Source organism: Manis pentadactyla, chromosome 6 (assembly GCF_030020395.1).
Source record: "Manis pentadactyla isolate mManPen7 chromosome 6, mManPen7.hap1, whole genome shotgun sequence".
Classification (NCBI taxonomy): domain Eukaryota; kingdom Metazoa; phylum Chordata; class Mammalia; order Pholidota; family Manidae; genus Manis; species Manis pentadactyla.
In genome coordinates this window covers 112,264,468-112,288,342 of record NC_080024.1, presented here as the reverse complement: position 1 = coordinate 112,288,342, position 23,875 = coordinate 112,264,468, and the positions used below count along the sequence as shown (strand labels likewise).

Here is a 23,875-nt window from a genome sequence, read left to right as displayed (position 1 = left end):
AGGAGCAGATAGGAAAATGAGATCACTTTCTACACTAATGTGAAAATAAAGTTCATTTTCAAAGACATATTCTTTTACATTCTGCAAATTTGACCAGTGAAGCTTCTTGCTTATTAAAGGACAAATGACAATTCTCTGTACAAAAGTCAGTAAATCCAGAGACTGTCTGTGGAAGAAAATAGAATGGATTTGATCCATGATTCCAATTCTGCATTTAATTTTACAGAATGCACTTGGAAAACGTAGACAAATAGCATTATAATATTTATCCAGCAAAACAAGAATCCTTGCCTTTAGTATTTCAAAGAAAATGATGGCTTTCAATTAGAGTATCATTCAAGAATACCCAAGAAGCTGAAGTTAATAAAGACCAGTGATTCTGGAAAGATTTCTATTCCTATGAGGGTGACCAACATTCCGTCCTCCCATCTGTGCCCCTAACCTTGCTTTCGGTTTCGCTGGAAGGCGATTTTGTACCAGGTTCCATTGTTGTAGCGTCTGTCTGTACTAAGAGCAAGAGGCCCTGAACCCAGGTCAACTGTAACTCTGACTCTGCCGTGGACCAGCTCGATGGATAAGAAGTCTTTCTGTAAAGAAGAGAAAAGAGTTACCCATGGCTACATTGTTATCACAAGGTTTCCTTTTGCTTCAAGACAAGGATGGCAGAAATGTTCTCAAGTCACACCGAGAAAACGATCTGGCCCAGAAGTTAGAGGTCTACGCTGTGAAACTGAAAGTGTCCAAGAAGGCTTTCTAGAACACTACACTGATATAAATAAGGTACATTCATTGTTACCAAATCTGCATTTCAGTTAGATAAGTGGAATCTCTTGGTCTTTTTCATTTAGATTGAAAAAGGGCCAGTTCTAAAACTAAAACTAGAAGATTGAGAGAAATTACCAGCCCAAAAGGTAAAAATAAGAATGTAAGATTCACTATGGAATTCCATGTGGATGAATTCAAATAAGGCCACAGTAGTCAGCATGAACATAGAACAAAATGTATCATTTAAGCTTAAAATTTAATACCAAATGTTTAATTGAAGTCTAGAATGACAGGAAGGCTATTTTCTACTTGGTACTCTTCTATATTTTCAAAACGTTCTTCAATAAATGTGCATTAATAAACAAATTATTAAAAATGGGGAAATAGTATGGCATACACATACACACAGACACACACACACACACCTGTTATATCAGTATTTGCTCATAGAGCAGTCGTTAGACATAAATATCGTAACAGCAATCTAACTGTACACACACAGAAGGCCCAGTGTCCTGTAAAGACTCTTACAGTGCCATTTGAAGTGAGGTACAGAAGAAGCCCATTAGGTGAAAAGGTACTAAAAAGCATAATTATCTGAGTCACAGTTGCCCGGAGGGTCTTCTCCACAACAGAATATCCACTCCCATCAAAATGGAAGGAAGGGTCTTCATTCTGGGAGCTGCAAAGCAAGTGAAATACAGCCCATTCAGAAAGACACTTAAAGAGAACAAGTGCTAGATTTACTGAATTCTCCCTCACACAAATTGTGGTAGAGCTATTTGCATAATTTGATAACAAATGAAGTCATAATATCTTAAAATGTGCTTGCCATGAGATTACACAAGACACATTCCCAGATGTTTTTATAAGGAAATGAAACTTACTGTAGGCAGGTTCTTTGTGGTGAACAGAAATTTCTTTAAAAGATGGATAAATGCTTCAAATATTTCTACTATCTACTAGATTTTTGTTTGTTCTAATTTCTTTTAACTTAACTGTCCTTTCTTCATTCTGCTGCTTTCAGGATAATTTTTATATTGGTATTTATCACCCTCTGCTGGTTTTCACTAGTATATCAGCTAAACTGGAATAATGATGGAGAACAATAGGTACCAATGTATCACAAGGATCATTTTACAAAATAAATCATTGACCAAAAAAATCTCAGATACCTGCAGGCTGAGCTTACGACAATGTTACTTGGTAACGGTCCACAGGACCTCTCAGGTAAGCGCTTTCTGGCCTTCCCCATGCCTCAAAGGCTGGCTTGATTCAATGCTCAATTACAAAATTCATCTGGAGCATGTGATTATGTTTAAAAAATATTTTCCTGGAATATCATTAGGGCTTGAGAGTGGAACTTGGGTTAGGGTGTGTGAGGATGTGAACTTGTGCTGCTCCCAGTTGCAAGTTTAATAACCAAACTCAGTGCCACATCTTCAAGAAAAATCAAAGAGTGCAACCATTCCCAATAACAAAAGGACAAAAAACAGCAGTGTTTTGTCAAACTTGAGGTTTCTAATTGATAACTTCTTGCAGTCCTGCATTTTTCTAAAAGTTTCTGTCTTGAGATGTCTTTTAAGAAAGATAACTTAAAAGAAGTGCTCTCTGCTAAACAGCCTATGACTTAATTCTCAGTTACTTAATTCTTAAACCTGTGGCTTCCTAGAAGTATGTTCCATTGCTCTATCTCTTGGCTAACCAGTTTCATGTGGCTAAGAACACAGACTCTAGAGCCAGACCACTGGGCTTCAAATCCTAGTTCCCCTACTTATTGGCTGTGTGAACTCAGGAAAGTAAGCTACCCTTCTCTGCTTCATACCTTTCATCTATGAATAGGGAAAATAATGGAACCTGTCAGGAAGGGCTACACATGATTTAATACGTGTAAAGTTCTTAAAAGAGTGCTTGGCATGTAGCAAAGGCTCACTCCATTTTAGCTGTCCCCATTAGCCCTTAATGGGTCCCCATTTGGCCTATTAAAAGCTGAACCTCAAAGATTAGTACCTTGTCCAAGGACACACCTAAGAAAATGGTGAACACAGATTTCAAACAAAACTCCAGAATCTGTCTTGTCCCACCGTACAAGTCCTCTCCCTCCCCAGACTCATGAGCTCTCTGTTCTCAGGGATGTGTAAACTTTGCTTCTGGCCTTTCTCCTTCGGCAAGACCAGGCCAAATGAGATGGTCATGAAAGGGGATAAATTCAAATGAATCAGTGCCTGAACACAGTTCTCCTGAGCAGGCTCATGCCCCTGGGGTTAGGGACACATTTCTGGGGCTTGTCCCCTGGTGGGTCAGGCTTCTGTTCTACGACCATGAGGCCCACATGCCTCTCCCACCAGCTCGTGTGCCTGTTACCCCAGATGGTTACAGCAAGGCACGTCCTACCACATAAGAGGTCCAGACATATGAAAGCAGGTGCATCTCAGCACTTCATGGGCAGCTCAGTTCTACTACCCAGCGGGTACAGGTGGAAGCCCTGTAGTTAGGCAGCCTGGAGATAGGCTTCCTCCCAGCCTTCAGCCCTGTTAGCCTGGAAGGATGCTTTGTGATCCAAGCTCTCATTTATGAGGTGGGTATGCCCACTGTACTGCCCACCAGCACTCCCTGCAGCTTCTATATGAGTGAGTGAGGGATCCCCTGGCGCCAGGCCTGGGAGGCTGCTTCATCCACTGTTGCCCCCGTTTACCACAGTGCAGGGCACTTATGCTTCCATATAGGCATTTTCTCTTAGAAGACGAGATGCTGGTAGAGAATTCCTGTGACTAATGCTGACATCCCTTTTTTAAAGAATATCTATCCATATCCTACCAAACGAGTGATTTAAAAAAAAAAAACAACTTTTAGAACTGTACATCAGTATAATACAAGATTAGCCAGCTGATTTGCTCAGTATCCAGAAAAACAGTAGCCAAACCTTACCTTGATGGAGCTTATGAGGCAATTCTGCCTTAAAGTTCAGCCAGGTAGCCAGCCCTCTACCCAAATAGTCCGTTCCAGGATTAACTGCAGGAAAGAGCAGCACCTGCCAGTCCCTCCTTTCCTACCAACTTTCATCTTTCAGTCACAGTCCAGGGTGGGTGGGAAACCGGTGGGAGGGCAAATCCTCAAGGAGAACAAACTGGTGGCCACCCAGACACTGACTTCCTCATTCCAGCAAAGGAGGAGGAGAGCAGCACTCGTGGGATTCACTCACTGGTATGGCTTTTGAGGTCAGTGGGTCAAAAACGACCCTTAAAACGATGCAAACTGGGGATATGTAACAGCTAATGCAAGGGAACAATCCCATATTAGAAATATTCCATTTCTGCTAAGACTTTTTTTTCCCCATAAGTAAAATTAATGATCTGGGGTTAGTGTAGGGGACAAAATCCAGAGGTCAGAGCATTTTTCATGTTAGAATTACCAAGCTGGTGGGAAAACTTCCTTGCTAGAAAAACAGCCCGAGGAAAAAGTGATGGAGCGTGCTCAGCTCCAGAAGTTCTAGAATGGGTACCATGTCTTCACAAGGTGGTATCATTTTTTATTGTTTGCCACTTACAAAACCTTGGGTTTCCACATGTTCGTTGTCAAGAAAATAATCCTGAGGCCCAGAAAGCAATGGACTATCACTTCAGGAATACAAGACATGAGCATCGGTGCAGCATTTCAATATGAAGTATTTTCACATACATCATGTTACTTGTTAATCACCAGGGAGGCAGATCAAGCAAACAGAGTTAACATTCTTCTTTTTCTGAAAGAAGAAACCAAGCCTTCGAGAAGTGGAATGACTTACTCCACAGTCACTGAGAAAGAATTGTTAGGAGAGCCAGGCCAGGAGCCTCGGAAACAGACCCCAAATCCAATATTCTTTTTAGTCGTAAGGCTCCAACAACCAAGCTCTCAGTCATGACCTTTCAAACAAGCTAAGTAAGGGGGAAGAAGTAAATAAAAGGCTCAAATCACAAAATCCCAAGCTGTGAGCCAGGTGAGAAAGCAGGCCTGACAATGGTGAAATGAAAACTCGCCCACGAGGGTCTACCTGGGATGGGGGCTGCCTCTGGCTGATCTTGTAGCCGCTCACTGTTAATTACAGGTGTCAGTGTGGGCAGAGCAGCTCATTGGATGAGAGAAATTACATCAGATGTTCCATTCCTCTAGTGGCAAAGGCAATCTGTTGTCTTAATTACTAAAGCCCTAGAACACAGGTCTTGTATACTTATGGGGTTGCAGCACTTATTTATTAGAAAACAAAATGGGTTGTTGAGCTTGGTGAGATTGTTATTAAATACCTTCTATTTATCAATATATGTAAAAAAAAAATAGGTAGTGGTCCTCTTCCAAAGGCATTTTATTTCTAGAATTACAGATTTAGGAATAAGGAAGTACTTATTTATAAAACTGACAGCATAAACGAAATCCTTATCCTCAGAGGTATTTTCAAAAGAAAAATGTACAGCCATTTACCCAAAACGTCAGGGTAGCTCTTTGAGACAGAAGGCTATTTATGAAGATGTCTGATGTTTCTCAATTTTATGATTCATAATCGAAACATATAAGACAAGACACAGTAAAAAGAATACTTCTTTTTAAGGGTTAAAAATGATATCCATGCTTCTATTAGGGAATGATCTACAGCATACCCTTTGCTGAGATGACAGACATCATGAACTCTGTCTCATCCTTGACGTGCATGTGAATCCTTTAAGCCGTTCTCAGACGTTAATGGGATTACACATCATGTGATAAACTGTGGGGATACATTACCTTCCGAAGCAGCCATGGCACTTGCCCTCCCTTTCGATGTAGTTCCACAGGCCAATGGATTGTCCATTCAAGAAGGCCTCTCCCATGCAGCCCTTAAAATGAGTAACCTTCACAGTCGGAGACTTCTAATGTCAACAGACAAACAAATATAACCCATGAATATTTGGTGAAAGGAATCAATTCTCTAAGTGCATAAAACTCCTCCCTGGGGTTCAAATCTAAAAGATCCAAATTTGAGAAAACAACATCCAGAAAAATGGCCAGACTGTAATCATTGGATTTCCTTCCAATGATGAAGTAGAATCCTAGAAGAGTGACAACTCAAGAGGATCTTAAAGATCATCTCATCAAGTGGGTCACCAGAGAGAAGCCCCTTTTACCAATGAGGAAGCAGAGGCCCAGAGAATGTGGTCAGCAGTGAGGGCCCAGCTGGGACCAAGACCCTTACACAAATTTCAGAGCACTGAACCAAGTCCAGGTGACTCGACGTTGTTTGGTGAGGGTATAACTGATCTAATAGAATCAATATGATGAGCTTTTTCACTGAATACTAATTAGTACTATTCCATCACTACCTGGAGTTACAACAGAGATAAGGGAACTTTATAGAAATTAATGTGGAATATTGAATTTTCCATTTTATCATTGAAAAAAGAAACCCAACTAGCAAAATTAACCACTGGCTTCTTTTCCATTTATACTATTTATTAAGCATGATCCTTTAATCTATGAAGCCAACCCAGCTCTGCAGAACAACTGTTGGTAGGCAGAATAGGAGCAGAAGATAATCTTCATCTGCCTAGGATATATTCAACAATATAAACATAACTAATTTTATACATAGGTAAAATCAACAATATAAACATAACTAATTTTATACATAGGATATATTCAACAATATAAACATAACTAATTTTGTACATAGGTAGAATCAGACAAGCAGTCCTGTTCACCATTTACCTTGATCTGTCCTCCAAGCCCTCCAACAAACATTAGTGTTGAATTATTTATATCCAGAACATTGGCTGTTCCAGGGGATTTACTCATTTTTGTTGGTGGCTTTTGTGTTGCACTCATTTCCTTTACACTCAATGAACCAATGTTTCCAAACCTAAGGGTCACGAAGAATTGCAAAAGAAACACATTCAGAATTCCAAGCCAGTCCATACATGTGCAAGCATGTGTCCTCCACAGCCTCCATTTGCTTCTCCCCATGACTGTAACAGACCCCCCACTAGTCTCCCTGCTTCCTGGTCTTGCCCACCCACTTCCTAGTTTACTCTCTGAAATCTAGCAGAGTAGTTCTTCTAAAACATAAATTTCATCATGTCACCTCCTTGTTTAAAATAGTTACAGATAATGAGTTAAACTATATTTGAAATAGTCTACTGACTTTTCAAAGTCAATTACTTCATTTTTATAAATAACAAAGCAGAAGACAAAAATCCCCATCCCTAATAATAACACACCATCAACAAAAAACCATGACATCATAGAAAACCACAAAGAAAGATATACTTAAAGCTGCCTAAAGTAGTTACCTCTGGCAGGAGGCTTTTAAAGGAAGAATTTTAAGAAAACACATTCCCCACTTGTAACCTCGCCTTCTGTCCTCTTCTGCTTGCAAACCACCCCAGCTATGTGGAATCTCCACCACGTGACCTTTTACTCTCCTTTCCTAGGAAGGAACCATTTTGCTAGGTTGGCTGCCCGAAAATTAACATAAACTTCATCTTGTTTAATTACTGATTTTGAAAACAAAGTACATTTCTTCTGTAATTAAAAAAAGCCCTTATTTCTACATTTAATCTAAGCCAAGTAATCTTTCACTGCAATCTGACCTCCCAGAAGTTCTGAAGGCTATTATATGATGCTGCAAACATGTAATTACTTAGAAGACACAGTGTTAAAAAGAGATGCTCAGAGAGACCTTTTTCTATTACCTGGTTACATAGATACTGTGCCATTTGTTGTTATCAATTGGGAAGTCCGGGAATTCCAACCGAGTTGACCCGGAGCCCATATCCCAGAGGAAGGCCGCTTTCCCTCGACGCATCTCCACTGCCAGGAAATCAGACTGGGGTGCAGGGCCATGAGCTGGGATAAGTTTACATGCTAGACTGTTTGCATGACTACAGAGCAATTTAACAATGAGTTCCTGCATTGTTTTCTATTTTCTGCATTGTTTCTCTATTCTTAAAAAAAGAAGAGAAGCAAAAGACGAAAACAATCTTCTTTCATCTTTAAATGCTCTCCTCCCTGGAGCTGAACCATGACTCTGGGTATTGGAGACAGTGGCCACCATTGGACATTAGCACTCCACTTTCCCTGCCCCAAAGGCATCCACAGTGCTTCCCATAAAGCTCTGCAGGACAGACCCTGGAGGCACCAGCAGTGTGCAGGGAGCATGAGGAAGGCACTGTGCTTGTTTGCTTATGAAATATGCTGGAAGACAGGAGCCATGAGACCCCACACCAGGGACCTACATGTGTTTTGCACCTTAGCTCCAAAGAAGACATTCCAGAACATGTTTGTGCTAGTTAATATTTTCTACCTAACACAGCCAAGGGGACCCATTCCTACTGACACAGCCAAAGGTACAATGGTCTTCTGTAAGGGACTCACTTTGTGGGAACCATAGGACTCTTACTGGGTGGTAAAGCATGGGTGAAGCTTGACAGTCCTTATACACCCCTCAGGGCGGCCGCCTCCGCTCCTGGTGACAACCACCAAGATCAACCTTGCAGACCCAGAACTCAATGGCCTTAAAGGTCTCAGAAGGCATTAAAAAAAAGTTATTTTCTCAGAGCTGGTGATTAAGAGGGCAGAAGGAGGCCCCTTTCATAAATGCTCCTCTTCCACAGGCATTCAATTATAAGTGTGTTTATTTTTAACCTAATGCTACCAGTTTAGCAAAAGGTTAATTCCCTTAGGAGAATTAGTGATTTCACCAAGGCCCTATTTTTCTTTTCATCAAAAAAGTGTCAATTCAGAAAGTACACATGTTCATAAGAGACTCATTGCTGCTTTTTGCTGGTCTGTACTCACGCTGGCGCTGCTACCAAGGTAGAAGAGAAGGTTATCGGGCTCACTCGTCTTGACATTGAGTGTTAAGGTGTTGTAGTTAGTAGAAGAAATCTGAGGCTGATACGCCCGGATACAATCTCTGTCTGCAGACACAGCGACTTTAATCTTTAAAAGGAAAAAGGAAATGTCCCAATCATTTAGTGACACACCTTGGCAGTGTGCTGGGAATTCCAAAGCACTATTCTCACACAGATTTTCACCGTTAGGCAAGTTTCCTCTCCTGATAACACACGATGCTTTGTTTCACAAAGTGAGAAATCAGATGGTGATGAAAACTATTTTATTTTGTGAGGTATTTAAATATAGAAAAGTCAGTCTTGGAGTTTTTCAAAAGATATTTTATGTAGGAAACTGTCTTCCTCATGTGACATATTATTTCTTAAAGATAAGCAGCTAATACCAAAACCAGGCAAAGATCTCACCAAAAAAGAAAATTACAGACCAATATCCCTGATGAACGTAGATGCAAAAATACTCAACAAAATATTAGCAAACTGAATTCAAAAATACATCAAAAGGATCATACACCATGACCAAGTGGGATTCATCTCAGGGATGCAAGGATGGTACAACATTCGAAAATACATCAACATCATCCACCACATAAACAAAAAGAAGGACAAAAACCATATGATCATCTCCATAGATGCTGAAAAAGCATTCGACAAAATTCAACATCCATTCATGATAAAACGCTCAACAAAATGGGTATAGAGGACAAGTACCTCAACATAATAAAGGCCATATATGATAAACGCACAGCCAACATCATACTGAACATGGAGAAGCTGAAAGCTTTTCCTCTGAGATCGGGAACTAGACAGGGATGCCCACTCTCCCCACTGTTATTCAACATAGTACTGGAGGTCCTAGCCACGGCAATTAGACAAAACAAAGAAATACAGGGAATTCAAATTGGTAAAGAAGAAGTTAAACTGTCACTATTTGCAGATGACAAGATACTGTACATAAAAAAACCCTAAAGACTCCACTCCGAACCTACTAGAACTGATACTGGAATACAGCAAAGTTGCAGGATACAAAATTAACACACAGATATCTGTTGCATTCCTATACACTAACAATGAACTAATAGAAAGAGAAATCAGGAAAACAATTCCATTCACAATTGCATCAAAAAGAATAAAACACTTAGGAATAAACCTAACCAAGGATGTGAAAGACCTATACCCTGAAAACTATAAGACACTCTTAAGAGAAATTAAAGAGGACACTAACAAATGGAAACTCATCCCATGCTCTTGGCTAGGAAAAATTAATATCATCAAAATGGCCATCCTGCCCAAAGCAATATACAGATTCGATGCAATCCCTATCAAATTACCAACAGCATTCTTCAATGAACAGGAACAAATAGTTCTAAAATTCATATGGAAACACCAAAGACCCTGAATAGCCAAAGCAATCCTGAGAAGGAAGAATAAAGTTGGGGGGATCTCACTCCCCAACTTCAAGCTCTACTACAAAGCCACAGTAATCAAGACAGTTTGGTACTGGCACAAGAACAGAGCCACAGACCAGTGGAACAGAATAGAGACTCCAGACATTAACCCAAACATATATGGTCAATTAATATATGATAAAGGAGCCATGGACATACAATGGGGAAATGACAGTCTCTTCAATAGATAGTGCTGGCAAAACTGGACAGCTACATGTAAGAGAATGAAACTGGATCACTGTCTAACCCCATACACAAAAGTAAATTCGAAATGGATGAAAGACCTGAATGTAAGCCACGAAACCATAAAACTCTTAGAAAAAAACATAGGTAAAAATCTCTTGGACATAAACATGAGCGACTTCTTCATGAACATATCACCCCAGGCAAGGAAAACAAAAGCAAAAACGAACAAGTGGGACTATATCAAGCTGAAAAGCTTCTGTACAGCAAAGGACACCATCAATAGAACAAAAAGGTACCCTACAGTATGGGAGAATATATTCATAAATGACATATCTGATAAAGGGTTGACATCCAAAATATATAAAGAGCTTATGCACCTCAACAAATAAAAAGCAAATAATCCAATTAAAAAATGGGCAGAGGAGCTGAACAGACAGTTCTCCAAAGAAGAAATTCAGATGGCCAACAGACACATGATGCTCCACATCACTAGTCATCAGAGAAATGCAAATTAAAATCACAATGAGATATCACCTCACACCAGTAAGGATCGCCACCATCCAAAAGACAAACAACAACAAATATTGGCGAGGTTGTGGAGAAAGGGGAACCCTCCTACACTGCTGGTGGGAATGTAAATTAGTTCAACCATTGTGGAAAGCAGTATGGAGGTTCCTCAAAAAGCTCAAAATAGAAATACCATTTGACCCAGGAATCCCACTTCTAGGAATTTACCCTAAGAATGCAGCAGCCCAATTTGAAAAAGACAGATGCACCCCTATGTTTATTGCAACACTATTTACAATAGCCACGAAATGGAAGCAACCTAAGTGTCCATCAGTATATGAATGGATAAAGAAGATGTGGTATATATACACAATGGAATATTATTCAGCCATAAGAAGAAAACAAATCCTATCATTTGCAACAACATGGATGGAGCTAGAGGGTATTATGCTCAGTGAAATAAGCCAGGCGTAGAAAGACAAGTAGCAAATGATTTCACTCATGTGTGGAGTATAAGAACAAAGAAAAACTGAAGGAACAAACAGCAGCAGAATCACAGAACCCAAGAATGGACTAACAGTTACCAAAGGGAAAGGGACTGGGGAGGATGGGTGGGAAGGGAGGAAGGGATAAGGACGGGGAAAAAGAAAGGGGGCCTTACGATTAGCATGTATACCGGTGGGAGGAATGTGCAACACAGAGAAGACAAGTAGTGATTCTACAGCATCTTACTACGCTGATGGACAGTGACTGTAATGGGGTTTGTAGGGGGTACTTGGTGAAGGGGGAAGTCTAGTAACCATAATGTTCTTCATGTAATTGTAGATTAATGATAACAAAATGAATTAAAAATAAATTAATTAATTAATAAAAATAAAAAAGACAAGTAGCTGATCCAAATCACCTTGGAATCTCTATATCTGACAGAGAGGATACTTAATGATCATTTGTTAAATAAATGGACTAAATCCATTTAGTCATTAAGCAAATATTTATAGAACAATTACTGTACTTACCACATATTTCTCTGATAATTATTTGTATATATTTCTTATATTAACCTTAAAGATTATAAGTTTATATTAACTTTGAGCATTTGGAACCAACCCTCAGGCTTACATTTATTTGGCTATGATAATGAAAACCGATGGAATCCAGAGCTCAGACAAACCTACTGCCCTTTTCCAGTAGAGGGGTCCCCCAGGGACAGGGGGCCAAAGAGCCCAGAACTCCTTTTTCTTGGCTGTAAGCATTCAGGCAGATAAACCTTAAATCACAGATCACATTTATCCTTTAGAAGTCCACAGTAGCAAAGTGATTGCATAGTCTCTTAAAAGTTCTGTTATTTCCCCCAAATGCTCTCCTTCAGAGCACATCCTGTGGCATGTGCTTTGACAGCCACAGAACATCTTCTTAATGTTGTGCTTCTCTGATGTCAAGTGTTTTATGCACTTAGTGACCTGGATTTGTGCAGCATTTGCGTGTATACACACTGCTTTTTCAGATTTCTAGAGGATGAGGTGCATGCATACTGCCTGAGGGGTACTCGGATCATTAAACCACGTTGGTCAAACGATGTAAATGACATCCGCTGCAACCAACGGAACTCAGAGCGACGCTGACACCTGGCAGCGTGTTCTGCACCATCTACTGCTGGTTAGGAGTCTGTAACCCAGGCTATGACTGCACGTCTCCACAGGGACAATGAGATCTCTTTGTTAAGAAGCTCTTTGAAACACATTGACTAATAGCAGAAATCAAAGAAAATAAGACTAATTAAATATACCTAAACATATTGAGGTATATTAAACATAAGTGTACTTAAATTCACTGGCTGGGGCAGGGGGAGAAGAGATATTTCAAGACAATGCAAAGGCACTAGTTGTGAAGTTGAAACTCAAAAAATATATATATGTATATATATTTTTACTTAGGTAAATACACTCAAGGCTGTGAGGTGGGAGAGAAGCATTTCTGGAGGAGTTCCTGGACTGGAGGTACCGAGCCCGGCTACGGGAGCGGGGGCCACCCTGGGGGCCACAGGGCCCACACTCACAGAAGCCGCTTGTTTCCGGGCCTGGCTGATCAGCAGTTTGATTTCTGATAGGTTTCTGCTCAGGTTCTCTTCTAATGTCTTCAGAGGCTTCAACCGATCAAATAAGAGGTTGGCTTGCATTTCCACATCCTTTACTTTTCTTCCTGCCAACAGAGCTAACAAATAGGAGGTGGCAGGAAAGTTGGCAGCGGGGAGGAAACAAGAAAAATTAATTGTTTATTACTGATGCACTGGGGAAAAGATAATACTCTAATAATCAAATCCTTGAAATATTGGTAAGTATATGAAAATGCAGCAGCAACACGCAGTACCCAAGACCCTTCTCTTTCTTTATAAATGCTAATCCAGACATTAGCGCGTTTCCATTTTTGGGGAATGCTGTTTGTGAACAAGGTGCCATTGTACACTTGGAAACCCAAGATAGGACAATGCGGATTTTCCTAATGGGGCGGCAGACCCTGACATACTGGTCATGGAGGAGTCCTGTAGAAGTTTGTCTGTTTCCCGTAACGTGGCATTAACCCTGGACAGGTCGTTAGATGTGTTCAACAGCTTCTCACTCAATCCCACCACATTCTTTAGGGTGCTCACAGCGCTCCGATTTGCTGATATGGCCAGCTCTTTGATTTCTGTCCCTCTATCTCTGACACCTGAAATAAATTCATACACAGGCATGCACTCCAGGGATGACACAGAGAAAAACCATAAAACCACAGCACATGTACTTTTATGCAGAAACAGGTTACAGTGTTTCTTATTGGTTATTAAGCACAACACAGGGCTTCCTGTTTTCCATGGTGATGGTAAGGCTGCATATCATATACTCTACAGCTCCCTTTTAAGGACAGATGAAGTGATTTTGGGTTACAATCTTCTGTACTGAAATATGATTTCAGTGCACAGTGAGATCACAGAGCAACTGCTAATCCATGTGGTCAGGGTCTTGCATGTTAATAAGCTAAATTTCTTAATTTGGTCTTTTTTCTATCACTCTCTTCCCATACTCATTAAATGCCTCCTTCAAACCATTTCTTGTCTAGATAAAAACGTTTGGGAATTTAATTCTGTACATGAGGTGGATACATCCAAGCCTAGAGGAGGTAGTATTTGCCCAAAACTTAAACTCGCTGCTAGAAATAACACAATGAAGAAGAAATGATCACTACAGGCAAACTGGCATTCAGTTACTCTAGAAAGTCTGGGTGATGATTTTTTTTTAAAGATACTAGTATTCATTCCAAAAGTATTTAATAAGAAATAGGGCAAAAATTAACACCAAAAGAAACTGGATAAAGGGCACACAGATGTTCTTTTTACTGTTCTCACAACTTTTCTGTAAGTTTGAAATCAACATATATCATGTATCCTAAAAAAAAAAATAATAAACTTCTAGGTCAGAAAAATGCTACATTGATTTAAGGTAAGAAGTCAGCTCAAAGTGCCCCAACCCAGCTCCCTATGGAAATTTTCACACTTATAAGGTGAACCAGCAGACAGAACAACTTTGGAGATGTTTGGGTATCTTGTAAGACTTAAATGAAATTCTTATTAAGAAATAAAAGAGAAGGTTGATGGAATATAAATATTGCACTTAAGCACAATTCATTTGTATTCCACTTTTTAAAAGTTATCCTATTTAAAAGTTTAGTGAACACTGACTGCATTTCCAAACCATCAATATTAAAGTAATCTATAAACCTATTTTAGAATGCTTCATTGCCTCATGAAGGAAGATTACCAAGCAATAATTCTTTAATTGCCCCATTTATAATGAATCTAGTATTTTTCCTTAAACAAGAACATTCCAGCTTCTTGCTGACTTCTTCGAATATTCCTTCTTTCATCTAAGGAATGAAGGGCCATGTCAAGCCCTTGATAAAAGTAAGCAATTAACAGGGTAACATAAAGTCTTTAAGGCTCTTGTTTTCCAAAGAGTAATTGTGGTATTTCAATGCAGGTGTTCTGAAATTACTAAAAGAATAGTCATCTTCTTTTCCAAATCATATTCCTCTGTAAGTGAAAACTATCAATCTTGGTCTCATTTTGAATGAGGGCTCTTAATCAGACTCAAGGCAGAACTTCCTCATGCATATGTGATGGTTTTGCAACTGAAGACATTAATTACATGAAGAATCCCTTTGCCACATACCTTCAGGAATTGCTCTGAGTATCATGAGTGATTCATTGGTCTGCCTAGTAATTTTATCAGCATTCTCTTGAAATCTGTTTGCCGTATTTTTCAATTCACTCAGTTCCAATGTGATACCTATTCAAGGGGAAAAAGTGTTCCCTTTTAGGCTAGCTTACTAAAAAGCTGCCTAGGCAACAGCTTTCTTTATCACTCTGATCTGTCCACACAATCAGTAACTTTCTACAGAGACCCCCAGTACTGAAACTTTTCCAGCAAGACTTAGCACCATTCACGGTAAAAATTAAGAATGTTGTTAGTTTGTTTGATCATTTCTCCTACTTTTTTTCTTGCCCTTCTCACTAGTATTACATGTCCAATTTAATTAGAGCTCAAGGTGCAGAACTGTGTTTTAAATCACTCAGTCTTAATCAGACTCACTACCTTCCCATCCACACCTAAATCCTGGTCACTTTTCTTCTCTGGGTAAAACCCCAAATGTGCGCTCCTGTCTGGGACTCTTCCTCATGGTCTCCCACCTGTGTCTCTGGCCAGGGCCCCTGCCCGGCCTGCTCCCTTCTGACCAACTAACACTCAGCTCAAAGTCCTTCAAGTTTGATCAAAGTTGTTGGATCAAAGCTGTTATTTGTAAGATTTCTGTTCATGATACACAAGCACATTTGGATTCTGAACACATGATTAAAAAACATAAATTATTGATAAATTATGAATGAGCATGATAGCTCTGCCTAAAATTATAATTGCCAGAAAGTTCACTATTTTGTGGCCTATGAAATACCTTTATCTGTGCAAACTGAAACCACAGCCCTTCAACACTGATGCTAGAGTTAATGCTTAATGATGGAGCATTAGGGACTTTATATATTGTGAAATGACAAACATAAATTCTAAACTGTGTCACAGAGAAACCAAAATAAGCACATATAAATGCCCTTGGTTCCAACGGAAGGATCCAGCACTGGACATGGATGTGGTCTGAAAGGGCCACAAGCTTTATTTATGGCCCACTATTTACACCCACAGGAAAAGACTTGATAGTTTTGATATGTAAGTGTGTATTAAGGTGAAAAGCACACTGTATAGTATAAAACATGCATGCTTCTTACACACAGACTCCTGCTGCCGTTTTGTGCTATGCTTACTGGCCAGCTCTTACATGTGCCCAATAACTGCTTACTGAAGCTCTGAGGAAAAACTAAACTGTACAGACAGTTTTTGAAAAATTGATAAATCAATTATGATTTCATTCAGTAATTATTTAATGAGAACCTACTGGGAGTCTAACATTGTATTAGCCCTGTGAAACAGGCAAAAGAAGTATCAGACATGAAACAACCCTTCAAAACACCGGGAAACAATGAGAGACAGGAGAGGAGCACATGAACTCAAAGATAACCTGACAAACACTGAGGAAGACTGAGAGCTCAGGGGCTGAGAGAATCAGGGGAGGGTACAGTCATCAAGGAAGGCTTCACAATGTGGGAGATTAGAGGTGACTGCAAAGTAAGAGATATCACCAAAATAAAGTTTAAAATACATGATGCTTATGAAAGGAAATTGGAATATTATTATGCCCAAGAAATATTAAGCTTCAAATTGCTCCAGGAAAGGAAAATATTCTGGCAGTGTGCTAAGAGATGTGCTGATATTCACTCTGCTTCTCCATACAGTCTAATGTAGACACTGACCTGGAAGCTTTCTGCTCAGACTGCTGCCTTCTTTTAGAAATTTGGAACTGTGCTGGAGAGCCACTTTCCCATTAGCAACCAGGGACTCTGAGAGCTGGAAAACAACAACGTAAAAATGGTAATGGGATAGTGGGGTGCAACACAGCTGGAGATGGGGAAAGCAACTCTATCAGAAGAGCCTCCCATCTAATTCAAACAAGGAAGTCCGTTAGCTAACAGTCAGGGACCATGTAAAATGGATCGTAATTTTTGCTTAATCTATGTCCTAATGTATGGCTGAGGAGAAAAAAAAATCCATTTCTAAATATATAAAGACAAAAACCAGCCATTAAATGAAGACTTCTCCATGAACAAGAAAAGATAACTCAAGTAGGTATCAAGTAGCACTATCATTTTGTCATTAGAAATGGTGAGATTTTCCTCATCTCTACATTGCTGGTCCTTAGTCTTTGAAAGATATATTTATGAATTTAAGAGATTAAAACATGCATCACATGATGACAGAAGCCATACACAGTTCTCTCCAAAAAGGAATGTTGATAAGCATAAATTTAAGCCATGGGGACTTTGCTCAGGCATCTTGCAGAAGAAGAGTGTCTAGGGAAGGAAGGGACCCTCCGAAGCCCCCAGATCATTTCTCACCAGGCTCGCCTTAGTCACGGTCCTGAGAGCATCTTTTGCCAATTTGTCTGACTCTTCAATCAGGCTTCGAATGTTGGAATGGACATGAGTTGCGCCAGTGGCATTCAGGGAGCCATGTCTAGCATGTCCATGGCCACTGTGAGATCAGCATAGGCAGAGATGTTAGGATGAACTAAACCAAATTTGCTCACCATCCAAAAACCTCCTAGTTTCTTCTCCTTAGAAAAGTATCATCAACAAGCCATTATAACATAAGACTTCCCTCTAACTCCAAAAGTAATCCTTGAAAGCAGTAGCTACATTGTCATGATAATGCTCAGACTTGCTGTTTAATTAACTGCTTACTGAAGCTCTGAGGAAAAACTAAACTGTATAGAAGAGAGGATTGCTGTTTCCCATCTTTTTATCCATCCAACAGTTTCCACCATCTACCCTCAACATTCTTTGATTTCTGTCCAAACCCCTTGCATATGTCTGGGGTATCAAGGCATTGTTTGCAACATTTATAATCTCTCCTGCTAAGAACTTGTTAATTTTCAAAAAGGTTTCCTAAGTATATGTAAGGATGTTGAATCTTATTCCTCAAATGGTATATAACCAATTTGATGAAATTCACTAGAGGTTTAGGAGGATCAGATAATAATTCAATCATCTGAACTTCACTCTTACAAGTGGGCAAATCACTTACGAATTTGCCAACTGGTAATGATGCAATTTCACCCAGCTCACTCTATCTTGAAAATGAAATCTGACAATTGACACGGTGTTGCCTGCCGAATAACTCACTTCATTTTCTTCCTAATGTTACTGAGTTGGGTGATTCCCAATCCAGACATCAGCAGTTACTTGTTACCTATTACTACTTGATTGGCACAATTCAGTGATACATAAAGAAACGATAATAATGCTATTTAACTGTGTATCATATAAAATTGCTTTACTACTCATACTAAGTAATAAAGGTTTTGTTCCAGCTAGGTATTCAGTCTGAGTACTTTCTTCTCTTTTGGAAAATGATGAAAGATGGTGAAAAGAGATGCTAACTAAACATCTAATTCCTTATTCTGTTACTGATTCTTATGGCACACATAGGTAGTAATGCTCAATGCAGCACATTTACACAGTATTTTATCTTACATTGTTTTAAATTGCTATCATTGGGTGATCTAATCTTGTATAGCAGCATTCCTCAAAGTGGAAAGATATTTATTCTCCCCTTCCACAAAACATACCCAGTATGTAGAAACATATATTCCCAATGTGTCTAGGCTTTTTCCAGCCATAATTTATAACAAATTTTATAGAAGTAAATTTACCAATTAACTCACAATATTGTGTAAATCACTGAAAAGGCTTAAAACACTGGTTTCCTCATTTGGTGCACATTAGATAACCTTTCAAAAAATGTACAAAGTCCAGGCTGCATCTAGTTAAGTCACAGTCTTTTGAGTGGGGGGCTGGGAGGTTCAAGCAGACAAAGGCATCACTGTTCTTGAAGTTCCCCAGTTATACCAACATGCAGTAAGCCAGCCAAATCATAAGCTCCAAAAAGACAAGATGTGTAGAGAAGTTAATATCCTCGTTCCGTCCAACCTAACAAAGCCCTGAGCACTTAGTAAACCCTTAGCCTGGCCTTAATGACTTGATATCACAGCACAGTATTTGTTTTAATTCCTATTCAGTTCAGTTTGCATTTGTCCATCACACATTGATGCTGATGGCCAGCTATGTTACCAGACATGGGAGGAAATCCCCTTGCCACGTAAATAAAATAGGACTCTTCATTTTTTAGACAATGGAAGAGTAACTCAACATTGTGATCAAAATAGCCAACTTTATCAACTCTGATCAATGGATCACAACCTCTGGAATTCCTACAAAGTATGGTCTCACCTGTCTAGAGCACCTGTGAGTTTCTGAAGCTCAGCAGCATGATCCTCTGCCCTGTAGACAAGTTCAAGTGCTCCTCTCTTGGACATCTGCATGACCAGATCGTCTACATGGCGTCTGATTTTGGCAGTCCATAAAAGTAACTCATCCCGGTGATGCTCTAACTGCTACATAGAGAAATTACTACTGTGAGTATATATGCATCTCTTTGACAGTGTGTATGTATGCATATCCGCCAGGTGTGTGAGAGTCCTTTGGAAACTGTAATGGTGTGCTGAGTCGTGACTTACTGCTAGAGCATTCTGGGCAGCTGTTGCACAGGCAAGGACAGCCTCCAGCAGGCTTCTTCCTTTGGTAATTAGCACTGAGGTCAAGTTCTGTTCTTCTTGAGCATGCAGGCTTTTATCCTGTAGCAGAAATCACTTTTGAGGATGTTTCATAGAAGCAAGTCAGCTTCTGAATGTTAGTGCCTGGCACTATGTGCTGAAGTTAGTTCTTGGGCTCATTTTTTTAAGCTAAAAGTGACATTATTTATGTAGGAGAATTTGGTTACAAAATCTAACTTGGACAATAGCTCTCTGCAAAGGAGAGCATGATATAAAACTCACAGTGAATTCTTGCAGGTTGGCACTGACAATGAGCAGCAGGCGGGAGCTTTCTTGGGTCTTAACTTCGGCTTCCCTCACAAGCTCTTCTGCTGCCTGCAGTTCATGGTTATGTTTGGAAAGGAGGCTGCTTGCTGCTGCTTTTAATACAGCCAACTCTTCCTGTGGCTTCTGGTACTTCTCCTGAATTTGTGACAATAAATCTTCAGCAGTCCTGGTAAATATAGATGGTTCAGATAGTTAGTAAATGAACAAGAAATCTCTTATCTTTGAAATGATAGTGAAAGAGATTTTTACGTATCCATACCTAGTTTCTTCTAGAAATCGTTAGTGGTACATCATAACCTCGTACAAAGGGAAGCAATTTTTCTAAGACAGCCACAGATGTGGCAAATTCACACTTTATCCTTAACAAACTATCTTTATTCATTGACTTTCTAACATATTTTAGTAATGGAATTAAAAGAAATTATCTCAGTGAATCTGGATTTGGAAAACTGGGACCATAGTCTATGAATGATGGCAAGTACAATCTTTCATTATAACATGGTAAGAAATTGAAAGCAGGCTACTCAGTGATTTGCTATGAAGTTACCAATGTATTTATACGATACAAAGGCTTTTCTGCAGCTAGTTAGCAAATAGGTTTTATAAAATTTTCAAATCCAAACTGCTAGAAGGACATAACTTGTACTATTGATAAAAGCAAGCTTCAGGAAATCAAAAGACTTTTTTTACCTTTTCTTTTGTAAATATGCTCTCCAATTGCTTATTTAAATTAAGTTTGAATCTAAAGCCACATAGTATAATGAAACTTTCATATTACAAATCTTTGCAGTGGTTAAACGTGTTCCATTAACTTCTTGCTTCAACTTATCATGAGAACTTTAAAATGTCTTATAAATCACCCTCAGGTTTTCACAGATTATCAGATTGCTGGGCTCAGACACAATAGAAGACATTTTCCAAGGATACATACTTGAACTCTGACATCATTGGAACATCACCAGAAATTATTTGAACCTTCTTATGATTTTTAATGATAATAAGATGCTGCTGCATTATGATACAGACAAGAACTAAAATGAAGTACATGGTAAACACACAAGTAAATCCAATATACTTCTAAATATATTTGATTCTAAACATCACTCTTATCACTGATGAAGGAATCTTTGTAAGAAATTTAAAAATAGATGTCAAATTTTCAACTACGAAATGACTTTACCATCTACACTGTGGTCAGATGAAATGATAGAGTCACCAATGACTTGAAAAAATAATAAAAAGAAAAAAAAAAACCTCAGCATTCTTCATTAGTCTCTTCCTGCAAAATGTATTCAATCAAAACAGTAAGCCAGAATTTCTCAAACTGTGTGAGAAAGGGTTCCCTGGGAAGTGAGTTTGTATTTTCTAGCCCCTCTTAGAGACTAATGATGCAGGTCAGCATACTGAAAGCTCTGACAGGACCTGTGGCAAAGAACTTGTCCCTCATTAGTAGACACTGCCTTTTCCAAATTTATGTAATCATAGGGCACATTTCTTTAATGAAATATCTTTTGTTAGCTCTGCAGACACCAGCTTGGAAAACAGCTACAAATGATAATGTATAGTGTGCAGAAAAGGGGTACATGGCAGGCTGGAGTTGGCTGTCCTTAGAAAGGCTTGCTTGTGCCTGTGGTTGGCACTTGGCCAGCATCTGCAAGTGTCTCTAGTGCTCCCTAACTGATAGGAGTGGCTCACTGCCTTGACCATTTGTGCAAATATGTGGTTTATCCTCAACATTTGCTTTCCTTCTGGGAGTCTGGAATTTGGGTACATGCTAGGTAGAGGGTGACTATAGGACCAGCCTCCAGTAAAATCTGTGGATGCTGAACTTCTAATGGGCTCCCCAAGGCAGAAACATCCCACACATATGAGGCTGCATTTTCATTGCTGGGGAAAGAGTGTGCTCTGTGACTCCTCATGGGAGGGAGACTGGGCTTAGGGAAGCCTGCCTCGATTCCCCCAGACTCTGGGGTGTCTTCTTCCCCTATACGACTGTGCATCCTTATACATCACCATAAGAAATCTTGGCCATGAGTCCTGAAAGTCCTGGGGAAACTCTGAATGTGGGGGTGGTCTTGGGTACCTCAACATAAGCATGGTTTGTGTAATAAACATTCTCACCTGTAGGATTGACATATGTCAGTGTTAATTACCAATTTTCTAAGAATAATTAAAAAGATGATTCCCAAAATAATCCAAAAAATTTGAAATAGCATAAATACAGAGATTATCTATGAAAAATAGGGAAGTATAGGCCAGAGAACACATTTTAAACTCTTAATTAAAAAAATAAATAAGAGGATTATTTAGTAATAATTTTACTTATAAAAAGTGAGATCAGCAATCTTATTAATAACTTAATTCAAAATAGAAACAAAAGAGCTGCAATGACAGAGAAAGGGGTTACTGGGCTGTGTGACAGGCACAGAGCGTCCGGGCCATGGGCTGTCCTGCCTCCTCGCCTTCCTCTCAAATGCTATTCAGAAAATGAAATGTTCCCAAGTGGACTATGAGGTCCTAGAGGGCAAAAAGGCTCTACAGTTGTCCTGTGTGTCCCCAAATCATAGCACAAATGCCTGCCACCTGGAAGCTCAATCTGTCTTGCTGAATGAATGAATGAACTGACTGTGGGAGGGTCATGGTGAGGGAGGAAGGCCCCACAAAATGACACCGGGAGGATCTCCAGGGACTCTCTATCTTTATTAAGTTTCCTATTGACTCTGATGTGCAGCCCACAGGGGGAGACAGTGAGATGACATGTCATGTGTGGTGGGCAGGAGGCACCTGGGAAAAACCGGGAAGCCCAGGAGGAGCTGGAGACATTTATATGTTATCCAAGAGGCAGGGGAGAGCAAGGAAGTCAGGATGCAGAGCAGAGCAGACCTGAGCCTGGGGTGGCTGCCTTGCACATGGGAGGTCCTGGGAAGAACTGCGTGCAAGTGTGAGCTCCTTTCCCTCTGGTGTCCCTTCTGCCATACATTTAAGGGGAAGGGGGATGCATGCAACATGGTCACGGAACAAGATTATAAAGAAGTGTGGGCGCACCCGTCTTTTATGGAGTGGGCTTCAAATGATATTTCCTTCTGTTTGAGGGTTGGAAAATAACAGGGTTTAGAGTTATACAGATTTAGTTTGTGTTTAGGCTTAATCTGAAGGTTTGATGTTGGGCAAATTACTTGGAGTCTCTGGGCCTGAGCATCCCCACCTTTCACAAGTTGGCTGCAATGACTGCATGACAGGTTGTGAGAAGTGAAGGGCACCCTCCCTGCACAGAGGTGGTACTCTGGAGATGGCAGCTCCTTCCCCAACTCCTGGGACCTTGGCCCCCTCTGATCTCCTGGCTCTGCACTCAATAGCTCTCTCCCCACTCTTTCCAGGCCCCAACCAGTGTTGTAATAAAGAGATTACTAGTTATCCAAATCCCATCTGACAGTGAATTCCTTCTTTTGTTTTTCTCCTGTACAAATCAACAATGTCAAAAATCACATTCTGTAATGAAAAAGATGTAAGCTCAACTCTCCTGTGAGTTGTCAGTGGAAGGCTACATTGCTGCAAACATCTTTTAGAAAATAATTTGGAAGTGCAAGTCAGGAATCCTCAAAATGCAAATTTTTTTGGCTAAATGATTTCACTTCTTAATATCTACCCTCGTAAGATAATAACCTGACATATGGGAAAATATTTTTCTTTTCTAAGCACAGCAACAACTTTTTAAGATAGCAAAATGTATTATAATAGATTAAATATCACACTGTAGAGGATGGAGTTTTGGAGTATCATGTAACTATTTAAACCAGTACTTTAGATATATATCATAACCTGAAAGAAAGACAGCTTGGGCTATATTACATCAAGTAATAACTGTATGAAAAAAGCGTGAAAGCAAACACAAGCTTCCACTGATTGTGTCTAATAACTCTTTGTGATTCTGTCATTTTGCATTGTGCTTTTCAATGAGAATTTGCATAATGGAGCTGAATTGTTCTGGCATAATATCAGTCTGTCTTAGAGTTGGCAGTATACATAGTAGCCACT

At 39.7% G+C, this 23,875-nt stretch overlaps 1 protein-coding gene across 2 annotated transcripts in view; it reads right to left on the bottom strand.

The window, feature by feature from the left end:
• The window catches only part of LAMA1 (laminin subunit alpha 1), a 156,979-nt gene that overhangs the window by 28,543 nt on the left and 104,561 nt on the right, over positions 1-23,875 (bottom strand). The window contains exons 37-50 of one of the 2 annotated variants that reach the window (XM_036880704.2): positions 19,796-20,006; positions 19,478-19,594; positions 19,191-19,354; positions 17,298-17,433; positions 16,656-16,749; positions 14,968-15,084; positions 13,286-13,468; positions 12,819-12,973; positions 8,569-8,712; positions 7,464-7,597; positions 6,481-6,631; positions 5,521-5,645; positions 1,297-1,447; positions 443-587 (exon numbers count right to left, since the gene is read on the bottom strand). In XM_036880704.2, coding sequence (XP_036736599.2) covers positions 443-587; positions 1,297-1,447; positions 5,521-5,645; positions 6,481-6,631; positions 7,464-7,597; positions 8,569-8,712; positions 12,819-12,973; positions 13,286-13,468; positions 14,968-15,084; positions 16,656-16,749; positions 17,298-17,433; positions 19,191-19,354; positions 19,478-19,594; positions 19,796-20,006 — 2,027 coding nt within the window. The remainder of the gene's footprint in view (positions 1-442; positions 588-1,296; positions 1,448-5,520; positions 5,646-6,480; positions 6,632-7,463; positions 7,598-8,568; positions 8,713-12,818; positions 12,974-13,285; positions 13,469-14,967; positions 15,085-16,655; positions 16,750-17,297; positions 17,434-19,190; positions 19,355-19,477; positions 19,595-19,795; positions 20,007-23,875) is intronic. The other variant, XM_036880705.2, reaches the window with a different exon arrangement.